The sequence below is a fragment of the Oncorhynchus mykiss genome, chromosome 4 (assembly GCF_013265735.2).
Source record: "Oncorhynchus mykiss isolate Arlee chromosome 4, USDA_OmykA_1.1, whole genome shotgun sequence".
Lineage (NCBI taxonomy): Eukaryota > Metazoa > Chordata > Actinopteri > Salmoniformes > Salmonidae > Oncorhynchus > Oncorhynchus mykiss.
In genome coordinates, this window is record NC_048568.1 from 26,212,973 (window position 1) to 26,232,654 (window position 19,682).

The window sequence follows — 19,682 nt, forward strand, 5'->3', positions numbered from 1 at the left end:
TCATTCATGAATTCCACAGAAACAGACAGAAATCTGATGTGGAGATATAAGGTTGGTGGTAACACAACAGTTCCCCAGCCAGCCAACCCCACCCCCTCCAGCAGTCCCCCGAGCCAGCCAACCCCACCCCCTCCAGTAGTCCCCCGAGCCAGCCAACCCCACCCCCGCCAGCAGTCCCCTGAGCCAGCCAACCCCCCCCCCCCCCCCAGTAGTCCCCCATGCCAGCCAACCACACCCCCTCCAACAATCCCCCACCTGTTAGTGTCCTCCCAACTCTATGTCCAATCACAACCAGAGAAATTCTGACCCTGCTGCACATCTACATTCACGCACTCGCAAAGTCTCAAACACCAATCTAACCACACACACTGAGCTTGTACACATGTGCTCCTGTGCTATACACACATAAGCATACAAAAATGCCTGCATGCATGCACACACACACACACACATCTACACACACGCACACCCAGCTACTGGTTCCAGCCCAGACACTCATTATTGGGGCAAGTCTCCCCTCTCTTCCTCTTTTCTCCCCTCTCATACTCACATGGGGAGTCAATTTACCATTTTCCTCTCTCTCTCAGTACAGTTTTCTACCACACAAACACACTCACTCCATCTTCATTTCCTTTTAGTTTCTCACCCTGTCCTACTCCATGCACCCTTAACTTGATTTCTTCCACAATATGACCAGGTTTTCATGAATATGTGGACAGAACGATGGAGAGGGCTGAGATGTTCTTCTCACCTCTCCAGACCCTAGAACAGCTGAGAAAGAACAAGAGGTTCTGCCTTCTTCCACCGTGAGAACTCAAACATCTGTCACACAGTCACCCACTTCCCAGCTCCCAAGAGCTTTCTCACCAAAAAACAGGAGTAAAGCTTCTACCTTGTGAGAGTGTCAAATGAAGCATCATTATTGTGGTGAAGTCGTTCGACACTCAATCTCTCTGAAGAACTATGGTGTTCTGCTCTGCATGGCCAACTGGAGTGGGTGTCACAGAACCCAGGGTGAAGCGTAGAGTCACTGTCTCCTTTATAAACTACATCTCATTCTTCCCTGTTACTTCATCAAGTCTCAAGCCGTCACACACAGCGCAGAGAGGGGAATGGAGACTGGCCTTCCTAGCTTTCCCTCTGCAAGCATGTCATTTTGCAATAGTATGGTGCCAGTAATGTACAAGAAAAGTAAAACGTGGCATGTGAACTCCGTGGAGAAAGACTTCCACCTACAGTATGTTCCATCTGGTCCAGCTAGATCAGAAACATACTCCTTTTACAATTGGTCTGGTACTTGAATGAATGGGTGGTGGTAGCAGACAGTGATCGTAGGGTTGCCCGTTTGAATCCTGGGTCTGACAGAGAAATCTCTCTCTCAGTCAGTCCAGCTAGACGTGCTTCACAGTGTCCCCTCATGGGGATTCCTTCTCCCCTTCCTTGTTCCCGTTCCCTCTCCTCACCCCAGTGAGCTCTATTCTGAATGTTGTACCACTGACGGGCCATATGGGGGCGCCATAGAGTGCTACATCTGTTAGAGCTAATAGCTGGATGGTGTTGCTGTGAAGGTTTAATCCATCATGTCCCTGTATGTCTCTGTGCTTGTCTTCTACCATTACACACTTACATAACTGGGTTTTTCAGAGGTGGGCGGTGGGGGGGACAACTAGAGGGATGAAGGAATGAAATATAGTTAGAATTTTTCCACTTTCCTCTCCTTAGATGGTATACTATGATATGTGTTCTAATGCAGTTGGGTGTATACTGTCTGGCTGGTTGTAGGCCTACACAAACAAACTTTATACAATATACTAGTACCTTTAGACATGTACTCTGCGGTAAAGCAGGTATTACGCAGGCGTGTGCCATATGTCAATGTGAGGGTCACATTCATGGGGTGTAAACGTGCAAACACACTGTGTACACACACACATGCACAAACAGATACACATAAAACTCTACCTTGACCGCCTCAGGATAGAAGCTAGCTGGCCCTGGAAACCACTTAGAATTGGAGTGAAACAGTCCAATAAAAACACAGCAGAAGAAGACTTCATCTAATTTGTAATTCGTTGAAAGTAATTTAATCTTTAACTAACATCCTCCATATTGACTTGGGAAAATGACCCTGTGTAATTGCCTGTGTGTCTGTGTGCTACTTCTCTCTACATACAGGTGGCAGTAGAGCCCTGTGTCTCCAGTCAATCACAGCCTGTTTTCATAAATAAAGAGTGCACTGTCTGATTGCCTCCATATTACTCTCTTCATAAAGCCTGTGTAAATCCTCAATCATTCCACCCACATCTTCACTGACATAATTTAATAACGTCCCCAAAAGTCGAATGGATAAAGTTTCCCCAGCAGGCTAAAAATCCACTGTTCTTACTCTGACATAATCTACAATTTCCTACATTTCGTTGCCCTCTGCAATGTCAACAGAGTTAATAGATGGGAGCTGCAGTAGGGGATTTGTAATGATTTTGTTTCTGAATAAAGGAGCGATTGGGATGCTTCAGGGGGAAATCAATGAAGGAGTAGGTTTTACATAGAGGCAGGAGGTGGTTTCAAAGTGATTTCATAGGACCTCAGTACTAATGGTTTATAGATTAATCATGTTTATAGCCCGACTTTTCAGATTGCAGCGAGCAGAAAGAGAGAGAGACAGAGAGAGATGGAGTGAGAGAGAAAGAGAAAAAGAGAGAGAATGAGGAAGAGAGGGAGAGAGAATGAGAAATAGAGAGAGAAAGAGAAAGAGAGAGAGAGAGAGAGAGAGAGAGAGAGAGAGAGAGAGAGAGAGAAAGAACAAGAAATAGAGAGAGAAAGAGAGAGAGAGAGATGGAGAGAGAAAGACAGAGAGAGAATGAGAGAGAAAGAAAGAAAGAGAGAGAGAGAGCTAAGGTAGATGAAGAACACTCACTCAGCCCTTCATTTCAAACACTCTGAAACACTTTCTTCTGGACCTCTGTATCCCTCTCTTCTCCATTCTTCATGTTTGTTTTCTTTTCCCTCTCTCCTCTCTTTCTGTGATAGACTGCACAAACACACAGGTCATACAGTGCTTCACTCTCCAAGACTGCACTTCCCTGTCTCCTTGTCCCTCTCTCTCTCTCTCGCTCTCTCTCTCGCTCACCTTCTCTCCTTCCTTCTCTCTCTTTGTCTCTCTTTCCATCTCTCTATGATCTCCTGTATGAAACAGTGTCTGTAGAGAGAGAATGTGAGGCCTTGGTGACAGCTAGCTGTGGATGTGTTGGCCCTGCCCGGTGTTGAGTTACACAGTAACCCAAGACACAGGGGAATGGAGCGAGGGAGAGAGGGAGGGGTCAGACGGAGTGAGAGGGGTGTGTGTGAGAAAGGGGTGTGAGGGCTAGGACAGGGAGGGGAGAAGTTCCAAAACTTTTCATAGAGAGCGGCACACTCTATTCCACCGAGTCAATGTGCAGAGGTTCACACACACTGACACATACAGAGAGAGAGAGACACACACACACACACATACTAAATCACACAGGCACACACACACTCACTCACACTGACGTAGTTGTTTTGTGATGAACACGTGTCCTCCTGTCTCACAAACCTTCAGTAATGCTCATACTTATCTTGATCCAACTGTGGACTTAGGAGGAAAGGAAGGAGAGAATGAAGACAAGAGAGAGACACACCACTCAAAGGATCAGGAGAAGAAGAATGGGATAGAGAAAGAGAGCGAGATCAACAATCTCACTGTTCAGGAGGCGAGAAAGAGAGAAACAGGGAAAAGTGAGATAGACAGTGTATCCAGCCATGTGGAGAGACAGACTGACTAGAGGACTGGCTCTGCGCCTGTGTCTTCTCCTCACCGCTCTCTGTGTCTGTCTACATGTTTACCTGGAACTGGGGGAATGGAGGGGGGCACCTTCGCCCCTCACCTTGGGACGTCCCACACAGACCAGCCAGGTGCTACTGGACAGCGGGGAAAGGAAACTGGGGGCCGCAGACCCCACGGAGAGCCGGGTTGGGGACAGAGCTGTGAAGAGAAGGGTGTCCTACGTACGCACGCCGAAGAAGGACTCTGTAGCAGGGAAGACAGTGGGCGGGGAGGACCCCTCCACATGCTGCCCACCTCTACGCCCGAACAGGAAGGTGAGTGAGAGCGATTATACCTGCCGTAGGGTGATGTGACCACTAAGCACTTGTCTGATCAGAAGTCAGTATCTGCTGTTGAATTGTTCATATTTGTGGAACTGTATAAGTATTATCGGATCCGAGAGCAGAGCTTAGTGGATGATACCCACCTGGAGCAGTGAGTCACTGAGGGAGAGTTGATAAGGGGACGTTCATGAGCGCTCGTTCAGTCACTGTTGGCACAAAGCTGCTTAATCCTTTGAGGCTGACAGACAGAAGAGGAGAAGGGCAGTGGGATCAATAGAGGAATGGAGTGCAGTCTCTAAGAGCTGTAGGCTGAAGAGGGGAGAGAGAGGAGAGGCAGAGGGACTGACGTTCCTTAGGTTACAGAGAGGGAAAGGACTCCTGTGTGGTCAAGCTGAGCTGTTTTACTGTACTAAAGACAACAGACACACCACTCAGGGGAAATACTTTATCTGATAGACTCTGAGACTGAGAAAGATACTCTCAAACTGAAAGACTCTTACGCGGAAACTTCTGACTGTGCAGAAAAACCTGAGAACACTGAAATGTGCATTGAGTGAAATAACCAGCATTAGTTGGTTAAATAGTTGATATGCTATTAGATGTTAACGTGTGAAGGTGGGTGGGCCGAACATGACTCAGTTGGTTAAATAGTTGATATGCTATTAGATGTTAACGTGTGAAGGTGGGTGGGCCGAAGATGACTCACATTAGTTGGTTAAATAGTTGATATGCTATTAGATGTTAACGTGTGAAGGTGGGTGGGCCGAACATGACTCACATTAGTTGGTTAAATAGTTGATATGCTATTAGATGTTAACGTGTGAAGGTGGGTGGGCCGAACATGACTCAGTTGGTTAAATAGTTGATATGCTATTAGATGTTAACGTGTGAAGGTGGGTGGGCCGAACATGACTCAGTTGGTTAAATAGTTGATATGCTATTAGATGTTAACGTGTGAAGGTGGGTGGGCCGAACATGACTCAGTTGGTTAAATAGTTGATATGCTATTAGATGTTAACGTGTGAAGGTGGGTGGGCCGAACATGACTCAGTTGGTTAAATAGTTGATATGCTATTAGATGTTAACGTGTGAAGGTGGGTGGGCCGAAGATGACTCACATTAGTTGGTTAAATAGTTGATATGCTATTAGATGTTAACGTGTGAAGGTGGGTGGGCCGAACATGACTCACAGTGAACCAGGGGTGTAAAGATTTGCTACTAAGTAACTTTAGGGAGGGAGTCCCAATGTCCAACGGAGAGACAAAGACACACATACACACATCTCCTTCCACTCCTCCATATTTCTCCTGTCTCAGTCTCTCTCCTGTATTAGTCACTCTCCTGTTTCAGTCTCTCTCCTGTCTCAGTCTCTCTCCTGTATTAGTCACTCTCCTGTCTCAGTCTCTCTCCTGTCTCAGTCTCTCTCCTGTATTAGTCACTCTCCTGTCTCAGTCTCTCTCCTGTCTCAGTCTCTCTCCTGTATTAGTCACTCTCCTGTCTCAGTCTCTCTCCTGTCTCAGTCTCTCTCCTGTCTCAGTCTCTCTCCTGTCTCAGTCTCTCTCCTGTCTCAGTCTCTCTCCTGTCTCAGTCTCTCTCCTGTCTTCTTCTCTCTCCTGTCTCAGTCTCTCTTCTGTATTAGTCACTCTCCTGTCTCAGTCTCTCTCCTGTCTCAGTCTCTCTCCTGTCTTCTTCTCTCTCCTGTCATCTTCTCTTTCCTGTCTCAGTATCTCTCCTGTCTTCATCTCTCTCCTGTCTCAGTCTCTCTCCTGTCTTCTTCACTCTCCTGTCTCAGTCTCTCTCCTGTCTCAGTCTCTCTCCTGTCTCAGTCTCTCTCCTGTCTCAGTCTCTCTCCTGTCTTAGTCTCTCTCCTTTATTAGTCTCTCTCCTGTCTCAGTCTCTCTCCTGTCTCACTCTCTCCTGTATTAGTCACTCTCCTGTCTCAGTCTCTCTTCTGTATTAGTCTCTCTCCTGTCTCAGTCTCTCTCCTGTCTCAGTCTCTCTCCTGTCTTCTTCTCTCTGCTGTCTTCTTCTCTTTCCTGTCTCAGTATCTCTCCTGTCTCAGTCTCTCTCCTGTATCGGTCTCTCTCCCCTCTCAGTCTCTCTCCTGTCTTCTTCTCTCTCCTGTCTCAGTCTCTCTCCTGTCTCAGTCTCTCTCCTGTCTGAGTCTCTCTCCTGTCTCTCTCCTGTCTCCGTCTCTCTCCTGTCTCAGTCTCTCTCCTGTCTCAGTCTCTCTCCTGTCTTATTCTCTCCTGTCTCAGTCTCTCTCCTGTCTGTCTCTCTCCTGTCTCAGTCTCTCTCCTGTCTTCTTCTCTCTCCTGTCTGTCTCTCTCCTGTCTCAGTCTCTCTCCTGTCTCAGTCTCTCTCCTGTCTGTCTCTCTCCTGTCTGTCTCTATCCTGTCTCAGTCTCTCTCCTGTCTGTCTGTCTCCTGTCTCAGTCTCTCTCCTGTCTTCTTCTTTCTCCTGTCTGTCTCTCTCCTGTCTCAGTCTCTCTCCTGTCTTATTCTCTATCCTGTCTCAGTCTCTCTCCTGTCTTCTTCTCTCTCCTGTATCAGTCTCTCTCCTGAGTCTCAGTCTCTCTCCTGTTTCAGTCTCTCTCCTGTCTTCTTCTCTCTCCTGTCTCAGTCTCTATCCTGTCTTCTTCTATCTCCTGTCTCAGTCTCTCTTCTGTCTCAGTCTCTCTCCTGTCTCAGTCTCTCCCCTGTCTCAGTCTCTCTCCTGTCTTCTTGTCTCTCCTGTCTCAGTCTCTCTCCTGTCTCAGTCTCTCTCCTGTCTTCTTCTCTCTCCTGTCTCAGTCTCTCTCCTGTCTCAGTCTCTCTCATGTCTTCTTCTCTCTCCTGTCTCAGTCTCTCTCCTGTCTCAGTCTCTCTCCTGTCTTCTTCTCTCTCCTGTCTTCTTCTATTTCCTATCTCAGTCTCTCTCCTGTCTTCTTCTCTCTCCTGTCTCAGTCTCTCTCCTGTCTTCTTCTATATCCTGTCTCAGTCTCTCTCCTGTCTCAGTCTCTCTCCTGTCTCAGTCTCTATCCTGTCTCAGTCTCTCTCCTGTCTTATTCTCTCTACTGTCTCAGTCTCTCTCCTGTATCAGTCTCTATACTGTCTCAGTCTCTCTCCTGTCTTCTTACCTCTCCTGTCTTCTTCTCTGTCCTGTCTTAGTCTCACTCCTGTCTCAGTCTCTCTCCTGTCTCAGTCTCTCTCCTGTCTTCTTCCCTCTCCTGTCTCAGTCTCTCTCCTGTCTTCTTCTCTCTCCTGTCTTCTTCCCTCTCCTGTCTTCGTCTCTGTCCTGACTCAGTCTCTATCCTGTCTCAGTCTCTCTCCTGTCTTATTCTCTCTCCTGTCTCAGTCTCTCTCCTGTCTTCTTCTATCTCCTGTCTCAGTCTCTCTCCTGTCTCAGTCTCTCTCCTGTCTTCGTCTCTCTCCTCTCTCAGTCTCTCTCCTGTATCAGTCTCTATCCTGTCTCAGTCACTCTCCTGTCTTCTTCTCTCTCCTGTCTCAGTCTCTCTCCTGTCTTCTTCTCTCTCCTGTCTCAGTCTCTCTCCTGTCTCAGTCTCTCTCCTGAATCAGTCTCTATCCTGTCTCAGTCACTCTCCTGTCTTCTTCTCTCTCCTGTCTCTGTCTCTTTCCTGTCTTCTTCTCTCTCCTGTCTCAGTCTCTCTCCTGCCTCAGTCTCTCTCCTGTATCAGTCTCTATACTGTCTCAGTCTCTCTCCTGTCTTCTTACCTCTCCTGTCTTCTTCTCTGTCCTGTCTTAGTCTCTCTTCTGTCTCAGTCTCTCTCCTGTCTCAGTCTCTCTCCTGTCTCAGTCTCTCTCCTGTCTCAGTCTCTCTCCTGTCTTCTTCTCTCTCCTGTCTTCTTCTATTTCCTGTCTCAGTCTCTCTCCTGTCTTCTTCTCTCTCCTGTCTCAGTCTCTCTCCTGTCTTCTTCTATATCCTGTCTCAGTCTCTCTCCTGTCAGTCTCTCTCCTGTCTCAGTCTCTATCCTGTCTCAGTCTCTCTCCTGTCTTATTCTCTCTACTGTCTCAGTCTCTCTCCTGTATCAGTCTCTATACTGTCTCAGTCTCTCTCCTTTCTTCTTACCTCTCCTGTCTTCTTCTCTGTCCTGTCTTAGTCTCACTCCTGTCTCAGTCTCTCTCCTGTCTCAGTCTCTCTCCTGTCTTCTTCCCTCTCCTGTCTCAGTCTCTCTCCTGTCTTCTTCTCTCTCCTGTCTTCTTCCCTCTCCTGTCTTCGTCTCTCTCCTGACTCAGTCTCTATCCTGTCTCAGTCTCTCTCCTGTCTTATTCTCTCTCCTGTCTCAGTCTCTCTCCTGTCTTCTTCTCTATCCTGTCTCAGTCTCTCTCATGTCTCAGTCTCTCTCCTGTCTTCGTCTCTCTCCTCTCTCAGTCTCTCTCCTGTATCAGTCTCTATCCTGTCTCAGTCACTCTCCTGTCTTCTTCTCTCTCCTGTCTCAGTCTCTCTCCTGTCTTCTTCTCTCTCCTGTCTCAGTCTCTCTCCTGTCTCAGTCTCTCTCCTGTATCAGTCTCTATCCTGTCTCAGTCACTCTCCTGTCTTCTTCTCTCTCCTGTCTCAGTATCTTTCCTGTCTTCTTCTCTCTCCTGTCTCAGTCTCTCTCCTGTCTCAGTCTCTCTCCTGTATCAGTCTCTATACTGTCTCAGTCTCTCTCCTGTCTTCTTACCTCTCCTGTCTTCTTCGCTGTCCTGTCTTAGTCTCTCTCCTGTCTCAGTCTCTCTCCTGTCTCAGTCTCTCTCCTGTCTTCTTCTCTCTCCTGTCTTCTTCCCTCTCCTGTCTTCTTCTCTGTCCTGTCTCAGTCTCTCTCCTGTCTCAGTCTCTCTCCTGTCTTATTCTCTCTCCTGTCTCAGTCTCTCTCCTGTCTTATTTTCTCTCCTGTCTCAGTCTCTCTCCTGTCTCAGTCTCTCTCCTGTCTTAGTCTCTCTCCTGTCTCAGTCTCTCTCCTGTCTCAGTCTCTCTCCTGTCTTCTTCTCTCTCCTGTCTCAGTTTCTCTCCTGTCTTCTTCTCTCTCCTGTCTTCTTCCCTCTCCTGTCTTCTTCTCTCTCCTGTCTCAGTCTCTCTCCTGTCTCAGTCTCTCTCCTGTCTTATTCTCTCTCCTGTCTCAGTCTCTCTCCTGTTTTCTTCTCTATCCTGTCTCAGTCGCTCTCCTGTCTCAGTCTCTCTCCTGTCTTCGTCTCTCTCCTGTCTCATTCTCTCTCCTGTATCAGTCTCTATCCTGTCTCAGTCACTCTCCTGTCTTCTTCTCTCTCCTGTCTCAGTCTCTCTCCTGTCTTCTTCTTTCTCCTGTCTCAGTCTCTCTCCTGTCTCAGTCTCTCTCCTGTATCAGTCTCTATCCTGTCTCAGTCACTCTCCTGTCTTTTTCTCTCTCCTGTCTCAGTCTCTCTCCTGTATTATTCTTTCTCCTGTCTCAGTCTCTCTCATGTCTTCTTCTCTATCCTGTCTCAGTCTCTCTCCTGTCTCAGTCTCTCTCCTGTCTTCGTCTCGCTCCTGTCTCAGTCTCTCTCCTGTATCAGTCTCTATCCTGTCTCAGTCACTCTCCTGTCTTCTTCTCTCTCCTGTCTCAGTCTCTCTCCTGTCTTCTTCTCTCTCCTGTCTCAGTCTCTCTCCTGTCTCAGTCTCTCTCCTGTATCAGTCTCTATCCTGTCTCAGTCACTCTCCTGTCTTCTTCTCTCTCCTGTCTCAGTCTCTTTCCTGTCTTCTTCTCTCTCCTGTCTCAGTCTCTCTCCTGTCTCAGTCTCTCTCCATTCCTCTTCTCTCTCCTGTCTCAGTCTCTCTCCATTCTTCTTCCCTCTCTTGTCTCAGTCTCTCTCCTGTCTAGGGTCTTTCCCCTGTCTCAGTCTCTCTCCTGTCTTCTTCTCTCTCCTGTCTTCTTCCCTATCCTGTCTTCTTCTCTGTCCTGTCTCAGTCTCTCTCCTGTCTTCTTCCCTCTCCTGTCTTCTTCTCTCTACTGTCTTCTCTCTCCTGTCTTCTTCTCTCTCCTGTCTTCTTCCCTCTCCTGTCTTCTTCTCTCTCCTGTCTTCTTCTCTCTCCTGTCTTCTTCTCTCTCCTGTCTTAGTCTCTCTCCTCAGGGAGCCATGCTGCTCAATGGCTACCACCTCTCTCATCTCTGACAAAACTCCAATCACCCCAGCATGTCTCAACCGAGGCTTCTCAAAAATCACTGCAGGCTTGTTATGCCACATCACCCCCGCCCTGAGCACCAAGAACTAGTTGGCTCCTGGTGTGACATCAATAATAGATAGCACCATATGTTGCCTGGTGCTCTCTGGTTTTTACACACATTTGTCACATAAGCTGTCCTAGAGCAGTGTTTCCTATCTCCAGTCCTCCAACAGTCCCAACAGTGTTTCCTATCTCCAGTCCTCCAACAGTCCCAATAGTGTTTCCTATCTCCAGTCCTCCAACAGTCCCAACAGTGTTTCCTATCTCCAGTCCTCCAACAGTCCCAACAGTGTTTCCTATCTCCAGTCCTCCAACAGTCCCAACAGTGTTTCCTATCTCCAGTCCTCCAACAGTCCCAATAGTGTTTCCTATCTCCAGTCCTCCAACAGTCCCAACAGTGTTTCCTATCTCCAGTCCTCCAACAGTCCCAACAGTGTTTCCTATCTCCAGTCCTCCAACAGTCCCAATAGTGTTTCCTATCTCCAGTCCTCCAACAGTCCCAACAGTGTTTCCTATCTCCAGTCCTCCAACAGTCCCAACAGTGTTTCCTATCTCCAGTCCTCCAACAGTCCCAACAGTGTTTCCTATCTCCAGTCCTCCAACAGTCCCAACAGTGTTTCCTATCTCCAGTCCTCCAACAGTCCCAACAGTGTTTCCTATCTCCAGTCCTCCAACAGTCCCAACAGTGTTTCCTATCTCCAGTCCTCCAACAGTCCCAACAGTGTTTCCTATCTCCAGTCCTCCAACAGTCCCAACAGTGTTTCCTATCTCCAGTCCTCCAACAGTCCCAACAGTGTTTCCTATCTCCAGTCCTCCAACAGTCCCAACAGTGTTTCCTATCTCCAGTCCTCCAACATAACATATTTTTGTTGTAGCCCTGGACAAACTCCCCTGATTCAATTGAGGGCCTGTTGATTAGTTGAAAGGTTGAATCAGGTGTGCTTGTACGGAACTACAACAAAAATGGGTACTGTTTGGGGTACTGAAGTACCCCTGGAGTTGGGAAACACTGCACTAGACCTCGGATGAACCTCTACAGTCCTCCCTATTTTGTCTGACAAATCCACCCCATTGTTCTGCTGATTATGCTTTCTTCTTGTGAGGACTGGAGTTGGGAAACATTGTTTGGGGGACTGGAGGACTGGAGTTGGGAAACATTATTTGGGGGACTGGAGGACTGGAGTTGGGAAACATTGTTTGGGGGACTGGAGGACTGGAGTTGGGAAACATTGTTTGGGGGACTGGAGGACTGGAGTTGGGAAACACTGTTTGGGGGACTGGAGGACTGGAGTTGGGAAACACTGTTTGGGGTACTGGAGGACTGGAGTTGGGAAACACTGTTGGGGGTACTGGAGGACTGGAGTTGGGAAACACTGTTTGGGGGTACTGAAGGACTGGAGTTGGGAAACACTGTTTGGGGTTCTGGAGGACTAGAGTTGGGAAACACTGTTTGGGGTACTGGAGGACTGGAGTTGGGAAACACTGTTTGGGGGACTGGAGTTGGGAAACACTGTTTGGGGTACTGGAGGACTGGAGTTGGGAAACACTGTTGGGGTACTGGAGGACTGGAGTTGGGAAACACTGTTGGGGTACTGGAGGACTGGAGTTGGGAAACACTGTTGGGGGGACTGGAGGACTGGAGTTGGGAAACACTGTTTGGGGTTCTGGAGGACTAGAGTTGGGAAACACTGTTTGGGGTTCTGGAGGACTAGAGTTGGGAAACACTGTTTGGGGGACTGGAGTTGGGAAACACTGTTTGGGGTACTGGAGGACTAGAGTTGGGAAACACTGTTTGGGGTTCTGGAGGACTAGAGTTGGGAAACACTGTTTGGGGGACTGGAGTTGGGAAACACTGTTTGGGGGACTGGAGTTGGGAAACACTGTTGGGGGTACTGGAGGACTGGAGTTGGGAAACACTGTTTGGGGGACTGGAGGACTGGAGATGGAAAACACTGTTGGGGGTACTGGAGGACTGGAGTTGGGAAACACTGTTTGGGGGACTGGAGTTGGGAAACACTGTTGGGGGTACTGGAGGACTAGAGTTGGGAAACACTGTTTGGGGTACTGGAGGACTGGAGTTGGGAAACACTGTTTGGGGGACTGGAGTTGGGAAACATTGTTGGGGGTGCTGAAGGACTAGAGTTGTGAAACACTGTTGGGGGTGCTGAAGGACTGGAGTTGTGAAACATTGTTTGGGGTGCTGAAGGACTGGAGTTGGGAAACACTGTTGGGGGTGCTGAAGGACTGGAGTTGGGAAACACTGTTGGGGGTGCTGAAGGACTGGAGTTGTGAAACATTGTTTGGGGGACTGGAGTTGGAAAACACTGTTGAGTGTGCTGAAGGACTGGAGTTGGGAAACACTGCTGGGGGTGCTGAAGGACTGGAGTTGGGAAACACTGTTTGAAGGACTGGAGGACTGGAGTTGGGAAACATTATTTGGGGGACTGGAGTTGGAAAACACTGTTGGGGGGACTGGAGGACTGGAGTTGGGAAACACTGCTGAGGGTGCTGAAGGACTGGACCTGGGAAACACTGTTTGGGGGACTGGAGGACTGGAGTTGGGAAACACTGTTTGGGGTACTGGAGGACTGGAGTTGGGAAACACTGTTGGGGTACTGGAGGACTGGAGTTGGGAAACACTGTTTGGGGGTACTGGAGGACTGGAGTTGGGAAACACTTTTGGGGGTACTGGAGGACTGGAGTTGGGAAACACTGTTTGGGGGACTGGAGTTGTGAAACACTGTTTGGGGGACTGGAGTTGGGAAACACTGTTGGGGGTACTGGAGGACTAGAGTTGGGAAACACTGTTTGGGGTACTGGATGACTGGAGTTGGGAAACACTGTTTGGGGTACTGGATGACTGGAGTTGGGAAACACTGTTGGGGGTGCTGAAGGACTGGAGTTGGGAAACACTGTTGGGGGTGCTGAAGGACTGGAGTTGGGAAACACTGTTGGGGGTGCTGAAGGACTGGAGTTGTGAAACATTGTTTGGGGGACTGGAGTTGGGAAACACTGTTGGGGGTACTGGAGGACTGGAGTTGGGAAACACTGTTTGGGGTACTGGAGGACTGGAGTTGGGAAACACTGTTTGGGGGACTGGAGGACTGGAGTTGGGAAACACTGTTGGGGTACTGGAGGACTGGAGTTGGGAAACACTGTTTGGGGTACTGGAGGACTGGAGTTGTGAAACATTGTTTGGGGTGCTGAAGGACTGGAGTTGGGAAACACTGTTGGGGGTGCTGAAGGACTGGAGTTGGGAAACACTGTTGGGGGTGCTGAAGGACTGGAGTTGTGAAACATTGTTTGGGGGACTGGAGTTGGAAAACACTGTTGAGTGTGCTGAAGGACTGGAGTTGGGAAACACTGCTGGGGGTGCTGAAGGACTGGAGTTGGGAAACACTGTTTGAAGGACTGGAGGACTGGAGTTGGGAAACATTATTTGGGGGACTGGAGTTGGAAAACACTGTTGGGGGGACTGGAGGACTGGAGTTGGGAAACACTGCTGAGGGTGCTGAAGGACTGGACCTGGGAAACACTGTTTGGGGGACTGGAGGACTGGAGTTGGGAAACACTGTTTGGGGTACTGGAGGACTGGAGTTGGGAAACACTGTTGGGGTACTGGAGGACTGGAGTTGGGAAACACTGTTTGGGGGTACTGGAGGACTGGAGTTGGGAAACACTTTTGGGGGTACTGGAGGACTGGAGTTGGGAAACACTGTTTGGGGGACTGGAGTTGGGAAACACTGTTTGGGGGACTGGAGTTGGGAAACACTGTTGGGGGTACTGGAGGACTAGAGTTGGGAAACACTGTTTGGGGTACTGGATGACTGGAGTTGGGAAACACTGTTTGGGGTACTGGATGACTGGAGTTGGGAAACACTGTTGGGGGTGCTGAAGGACTGGAGTTGGGAAACACTGTTGGGGGTGCTAAAGGACTGGAGTTGGGAAACACTGTTGGGGGTGCTGAAGGACTGGAGTTGTGAAACATTGTTTGGGGGACTGGAGTTGGGAAACACTGTTGGGGGTACTGGAGGACTGGAGTTGGGAAACACTGTTTTGGGTACTGGAGGACTGGAGTTGGGAAACACTGTTTGGGGTACTGGAGGACTGGAGTTGGGAAACACTGTTTGGGGTTAGTGGAGGACTGGAGGAATTGGGAAACACTGCTGGGGGTACTGGAAGACTGGAATTGGGAAACACTGTTGGGGGTACTGGAGGATTGGAGTTGGGAAACACTGCTGGGGGTGCTGAAGGACTGGAGTTGTGAAACACTGCTGGGGATGCTGAAGGACTGGAGTTGGGAAACACTGTTGGGGGTGCTGAAGGACTGGAGTTGGGAAACACTGCTGGGGGTGCTGAAGGACTGGAGTTGGGAAACACTGCCTTAGAGGAGCAGAATACATTTTGTAATGTGTTCTCTCTATACCTCCCTTACTGCATGTGTTCATCTTTCTCTCAAAGTCTTTCCATCGCTTTACCTCTCCCCCTCTCTCTACCCTCTCTCTCCCCTCTCTCTCTCCCCTCTCTCTCTCCTCTCTCTCTCCCCTCTCTCTCCCCTCTCTCCCCTCTCTCTCTCCCCTCTCTCTCCCCTCTCTCTCTCCCCTCTCTCCCCTCTCTCTCTCCCCTCTCTCTCCCCTCTCTCTATCCCCTCTCTCTCCCCTCTCTCTCCCCTCTCTCTCTCCCCTCTCTCCCCTCTCTCTCCCCTCTCTATCTCTCTCTCATGGAGGGAGTGTTTTCACATAACAAATGAATGACATGGGTTTGGAAGGCAGACGAAGGCTCAGTGTTTCTGACAGAGATGTTGAGGATGAAGAGCCAAATGGGAAACAGATGACCTTCATCAGCAGTGAGAAGCACACAGGAACGCTCTGTGCTGTCGTGGCACACTTCACTCGTATCAGTATACACTTCTAAAAGGGATAAGGAGTTTGAAGCAGTGTGAAGTGGATTAACGAAAGCTGTACAGAGAAAAACACATAGCAGATCATAGCATGTGTGTCCAATGTAATGACAATCCATGAACCATGCCTGTTCTGTCTGTTTGACATGACGTACTGCTGAATGGATTGGAACATTGGCGCCTCCAATTTAATGAGCCCACAGCTGAGCCCACAGGTTCTTATAGTGGTCTATAAATGTGTGTGTGTGTGTGTTTAAGTGTGTGGAGTAGACAGGACAGCCTGAGGGTTTGTTTGAGGTTTGTTTGGATAATTAACAAACCAAAGGAGATCTATCTCTCAGCTGTCAAGTCTCCTGCTAGTGCAAACACCCCATCTTTTATTTAATAATTTACCTTTTCAAGCCTTCTTTTATTTCTTCTGCTTGACTTTTTCATTTCTAAGTAAAGGGATGGAAGTATGGAGGGGGTGGAGGAGGAGGCATTATCACAAATGATAGAGAAACAGAATGCATTAAACCACTTAGAAACATCAACTTCGACAAGACAAACAGCACCTAAGAGACAGAGATGGAGACGGGGCGGGGACACACACACACACACTCAAACAATATCCTCCATTAATCTCTCCATCAAACTCCATAGTTCTCTCTTTATTTCCCTCTCCCTCAGTCTCTCTATCTCTTCTCTCAGAGGACATCGAGTGAGTTATCTATGAGCCACGGTGCTTATCTGAGGAATTCTGCACCACAGCCACAGATCCCTCATCACTGATGGACCAGCTGTCCCTAATCCAGCTCACAAACTCAGCAGAAAAAAACACACTGGGGTGTATAACACAACAATACCATGCAATACACTCACCCTTATCATGAGCAACAGAGTTGGTCATATACTGTTCATGTACACATAACAACTCATAATATACACGTGTTGACAAATAGCACTGCACAGCACAGAACACAGCACAACATAGAGCTTTCACACAGAATGTCTGAGTTAGCTGATACGTTCACGATCCTGTCTTCTGGTGTGTACTTTTCCTTCAGCTTGCCTAGTTTTTAGTTTTTATTTAACCTTTATTTAACTAGGCAAGTCAGTTAAGAACAAATTCTTATTTACATGGACGGCCTTACATGCATTGGTAATAAAAAAGAATCACAAATGTTGTCCCACATCAAAGCCTTTTCCTGCAGTAAAATAACCTAGTGGCCTCATGGGTTGAATGTTATTAATTATTTTCATCATTTCATAATAAATCATCATAATTTCTATGGAGTATATTTCAACTCTATATCTTCAACTGTTTTTGTAAGCCCATAACCATGTGTTTGAGGTGTATACTTAAGTTTCAAAGTAGATTTAAGACTTCCAAGAACCAATCCCTGATGTGACCCTGATTTAGCCCACTGCAGTCAATGGTTCATTCACTCTAGCAGTTTGCCTCGTCAGCCAGAATGGCCTGAATTTCAATTAGACAACCCTTTATTTAAATTAGTGGAAAGAGAGAAATAAACACCTATTTCAATTAAGCTATTCTGTTCACCCAGAGAGCGATGACTTTTGTTGAAATTAGCACCAACATGACTCTAAATGAACGCTGCCCTCACTCAATAACAATCCATTTGGTCTGGTTCATTCCCCAGCGAAGCCTCTATTTGTGAGCTTAGTCACTGAGTTTAACGAAACTCACGAACAGCAAGTGGGGTACAAATGGGTTAGGCAAAGAAACTAAAGTGACCCTGGTTTAAGTCTCTTAGCAGTCTAGAAATGGGGGGGGGGGACAGAGAGAGAGAGAGAGAGAGAGAGAGAGAGAGAGAGAAAGAGAGAAGGAGAAGTAGACGTTTTAATCCCATAGGTGTGACTGAGTTTCTCAGACAGCTTTAAACCCAGAGCTGAGGGAACCAGGGACAAGGGAGTCACAGCAGATCAATGGGTGAAAAGGTGACATGTCACCTGGGGTCACACCATGTCTGTTCTCCCCTCCCTGGAGCTGAGGCTGGAGCTGCAGCTGGAATGCCCCATAGAGTCACAGACACACTGCATCTACCATGACTGGCTTTACCAGTTGTTACTAAATTCATTTGACCTGTATGAAGTCAACATATTATACTGAACAAAAATACAGTGGGGAGAACAAGTATTTGATACACTGCCGATTTTGCAGGTTTTCCAACTTACAAAGCATGTAGAGGTGTGTAATGTTTATCATAGGTACACTTCAACTGTGAGAGACGGAATCTAAAACAAAAATCCAGAAAATCACATTGTATGATTTAAGAAATTAATTAGCATTTTATTGCATGACATAAGTACAGTGCCTTGCGAAAGTATTCGGCCCCCTTGAACTTTGCGACCTTTTGCCACATTTCAGGCTTCAAACATAAAGATATAAAACTGTATTTTTTTGTGAAGAATCAACAACAAGTGGGACACAATCATGAAGTGGAACGACATTTATTGGATATTTCAAACTTTTTTAACAAATCAAAAACTGAAAAATTGGCCGTGCAAAATTATTCAGCCCCTTTACTTTCAGTGCAGCAAACTCTCTCCAGAAGTTCAGTGAGGATCTCTGAATGATCCAATGTTGACCTAAATGACTAATGAAGATAAATACAATCCACCTGTGTGTAATCAAGTCTCTGCATAAATGCACCTGCACTGTGATAGTCTCAGAGGTCCGTCAAAAGCGCAGAGAGCATCATGAAGAACAAGGAACACACCAGGCAGGTCCGAGATACTGTTGTGAAGAAGTTTAAAGCCGGATTTGGATACAAAAAGATTTCCCAAGCTTTAAACATCCCAAGGAGCACTGTGCAAGCGATAATATTGAAATGGAATATCAGACCACTGCAAATCTACCAAGACCTGGTCGTCCCTCTAAACTTTCAGCTCATACAAGGAGAAGACTGATCAGAGATGCAGCCAAGAGGCCCATGATCACTCTGGATGAACTGCAGAGATCTACAGCTGAGGTGGGAGACTCTGTCCATAGGACAACAATCAGTCGTATATTGCACAAATCTGGCCTTTATGGAAGAGTGGCAAGAAGAAAGCCATTTCTTAAAGATATCCATAAAAAGTGTTGTTTAAAGTTTGCCACAAGCCACCTGGGAGACACACCAAACATGTGGAAGAAGGTGCTCTGGTCAGATGAAACCAAAATTGAACTTTTTGGCAACAATGCAAAACGTTATGTTTGGCGTAAAAGCAACACAGCTCATCACCCTGAACACACCATCCCCACTGTCAAACATGGTGGTGGCAGCATCATGGTTTGGGCCTGCTTTTCTTCAGCAGGGACAGGGAAGATGGTTAAAATTGATGGGAAGATGGATGGAGCCAAATACAGGACCATTCTGGAAGAAAACCTGATGGAGTATGCAAAAGACCTGAGACTGGGACGGAGATTTGTCTTCCAACAAGACAATGATCCAAAACATAAAGCAAAATCTACAATGGAATGGTTCAATAATACACATATCCAGGTGTTAGAATGGCCAAGTCAAAGTCCAGACCTGAATCCAATCGAGAATCTGTGGAAAGAACTGAAAACTGCTGTTCACAAATGCTCTCCATCCAACCTCACTGAGCTCGAGCTGTTTTGCAAGGAGGAATGGGAAAAAATTTCAGTCTCTCGATGTGCAAAACTGATAGAGACATACCCCAAGCGACTTACAGCTGTAATCGCAGCAAAAGGTGGCGCTACAAAGTATTAACTTAAGGGGGCTGAATAATTTTGCACGCCCAATTTTTCAGTTTTTGATTTGTTAAATTTTTTTGAAATATCCAATAAATGTCGTTCCACTTCATGATTGTGTCCCACTTGTTGTTGATTCTTCACAAAAAAATACAGTTTTATATCTTTATGTTTGAAGCCTGAAATGTGGCAAAAGGTCGCAAAGTTCAAGGGGGCCGAATACTTTCGCAAGGCACTGTATTTGATACATCAGAAAAGCAGAACTTAATATTTGGTACAGGAACCTTTGTTTGCAATTACAGAGATCATACGTTTCCTGTAGTTCTTGACCAGGTTTGCACACACTGCAGCAGGGATTTTGGCCCACTCCTCCATATAGACCTTCTCCAGATCCTTCAGGTTTCGGGGCTGTCACTGGGCAATACGGACTTACAGCTCCCTCCAAAGATTTTCTATTGGGTTCAGGTCTGGAGACTGGCTAGGCCACTCCAGGACCTTGAGATGCTTCTTACGGAGCCACTCCTTAGTTGCCCTGGCTGTGTGTTTCGGGTCGTTGTCATGCTGGAAGACCCAGCCACGACCCATCTTCAATGCTCTTATTGAGGGAAGGAGGTTGTTGGCCACGATCTCGCGATACATGGCCCCATCCATCCTCCCCTCAATACCGTGTAGTCGTCCTGTCCCCTTTGCAGAAAAGCATCCCCAAAGAATGATGTTTCCACCTCCATGCTTCATGGTTGGGATGGTGTTCTTGGGGTTGTACTCATCCTTCTTCCTCCAAATACAGAGAGT

General features: G+C 47.5%; 1 protein-coding gene across 1 annotated transcript in view; it reads left to right on the plus strand.

The window, feature by feature from the left end:
• Positions 1-3,428: 3,428 nt before the first annotated feature.
• The window catches only part of LOC110522374 (methyltransferase-like protein 24), a 64,164-nt gene continuing 47,910 nt past the window's right edge, over positions 3,429-19,682 (plus strand). The window contains exon 1 of the mRNA XM_021600724.2: positions 3,429-4,122. Within this exon, the coding sequence (XP_021456399.2) occupies positions 3,784-4,122 (339 nt within the window). The 5' untranslated portion in view covers positions 3,429-3,783. The remainder of the gene's footprint in view (positions 4,123-19,682) is intronic.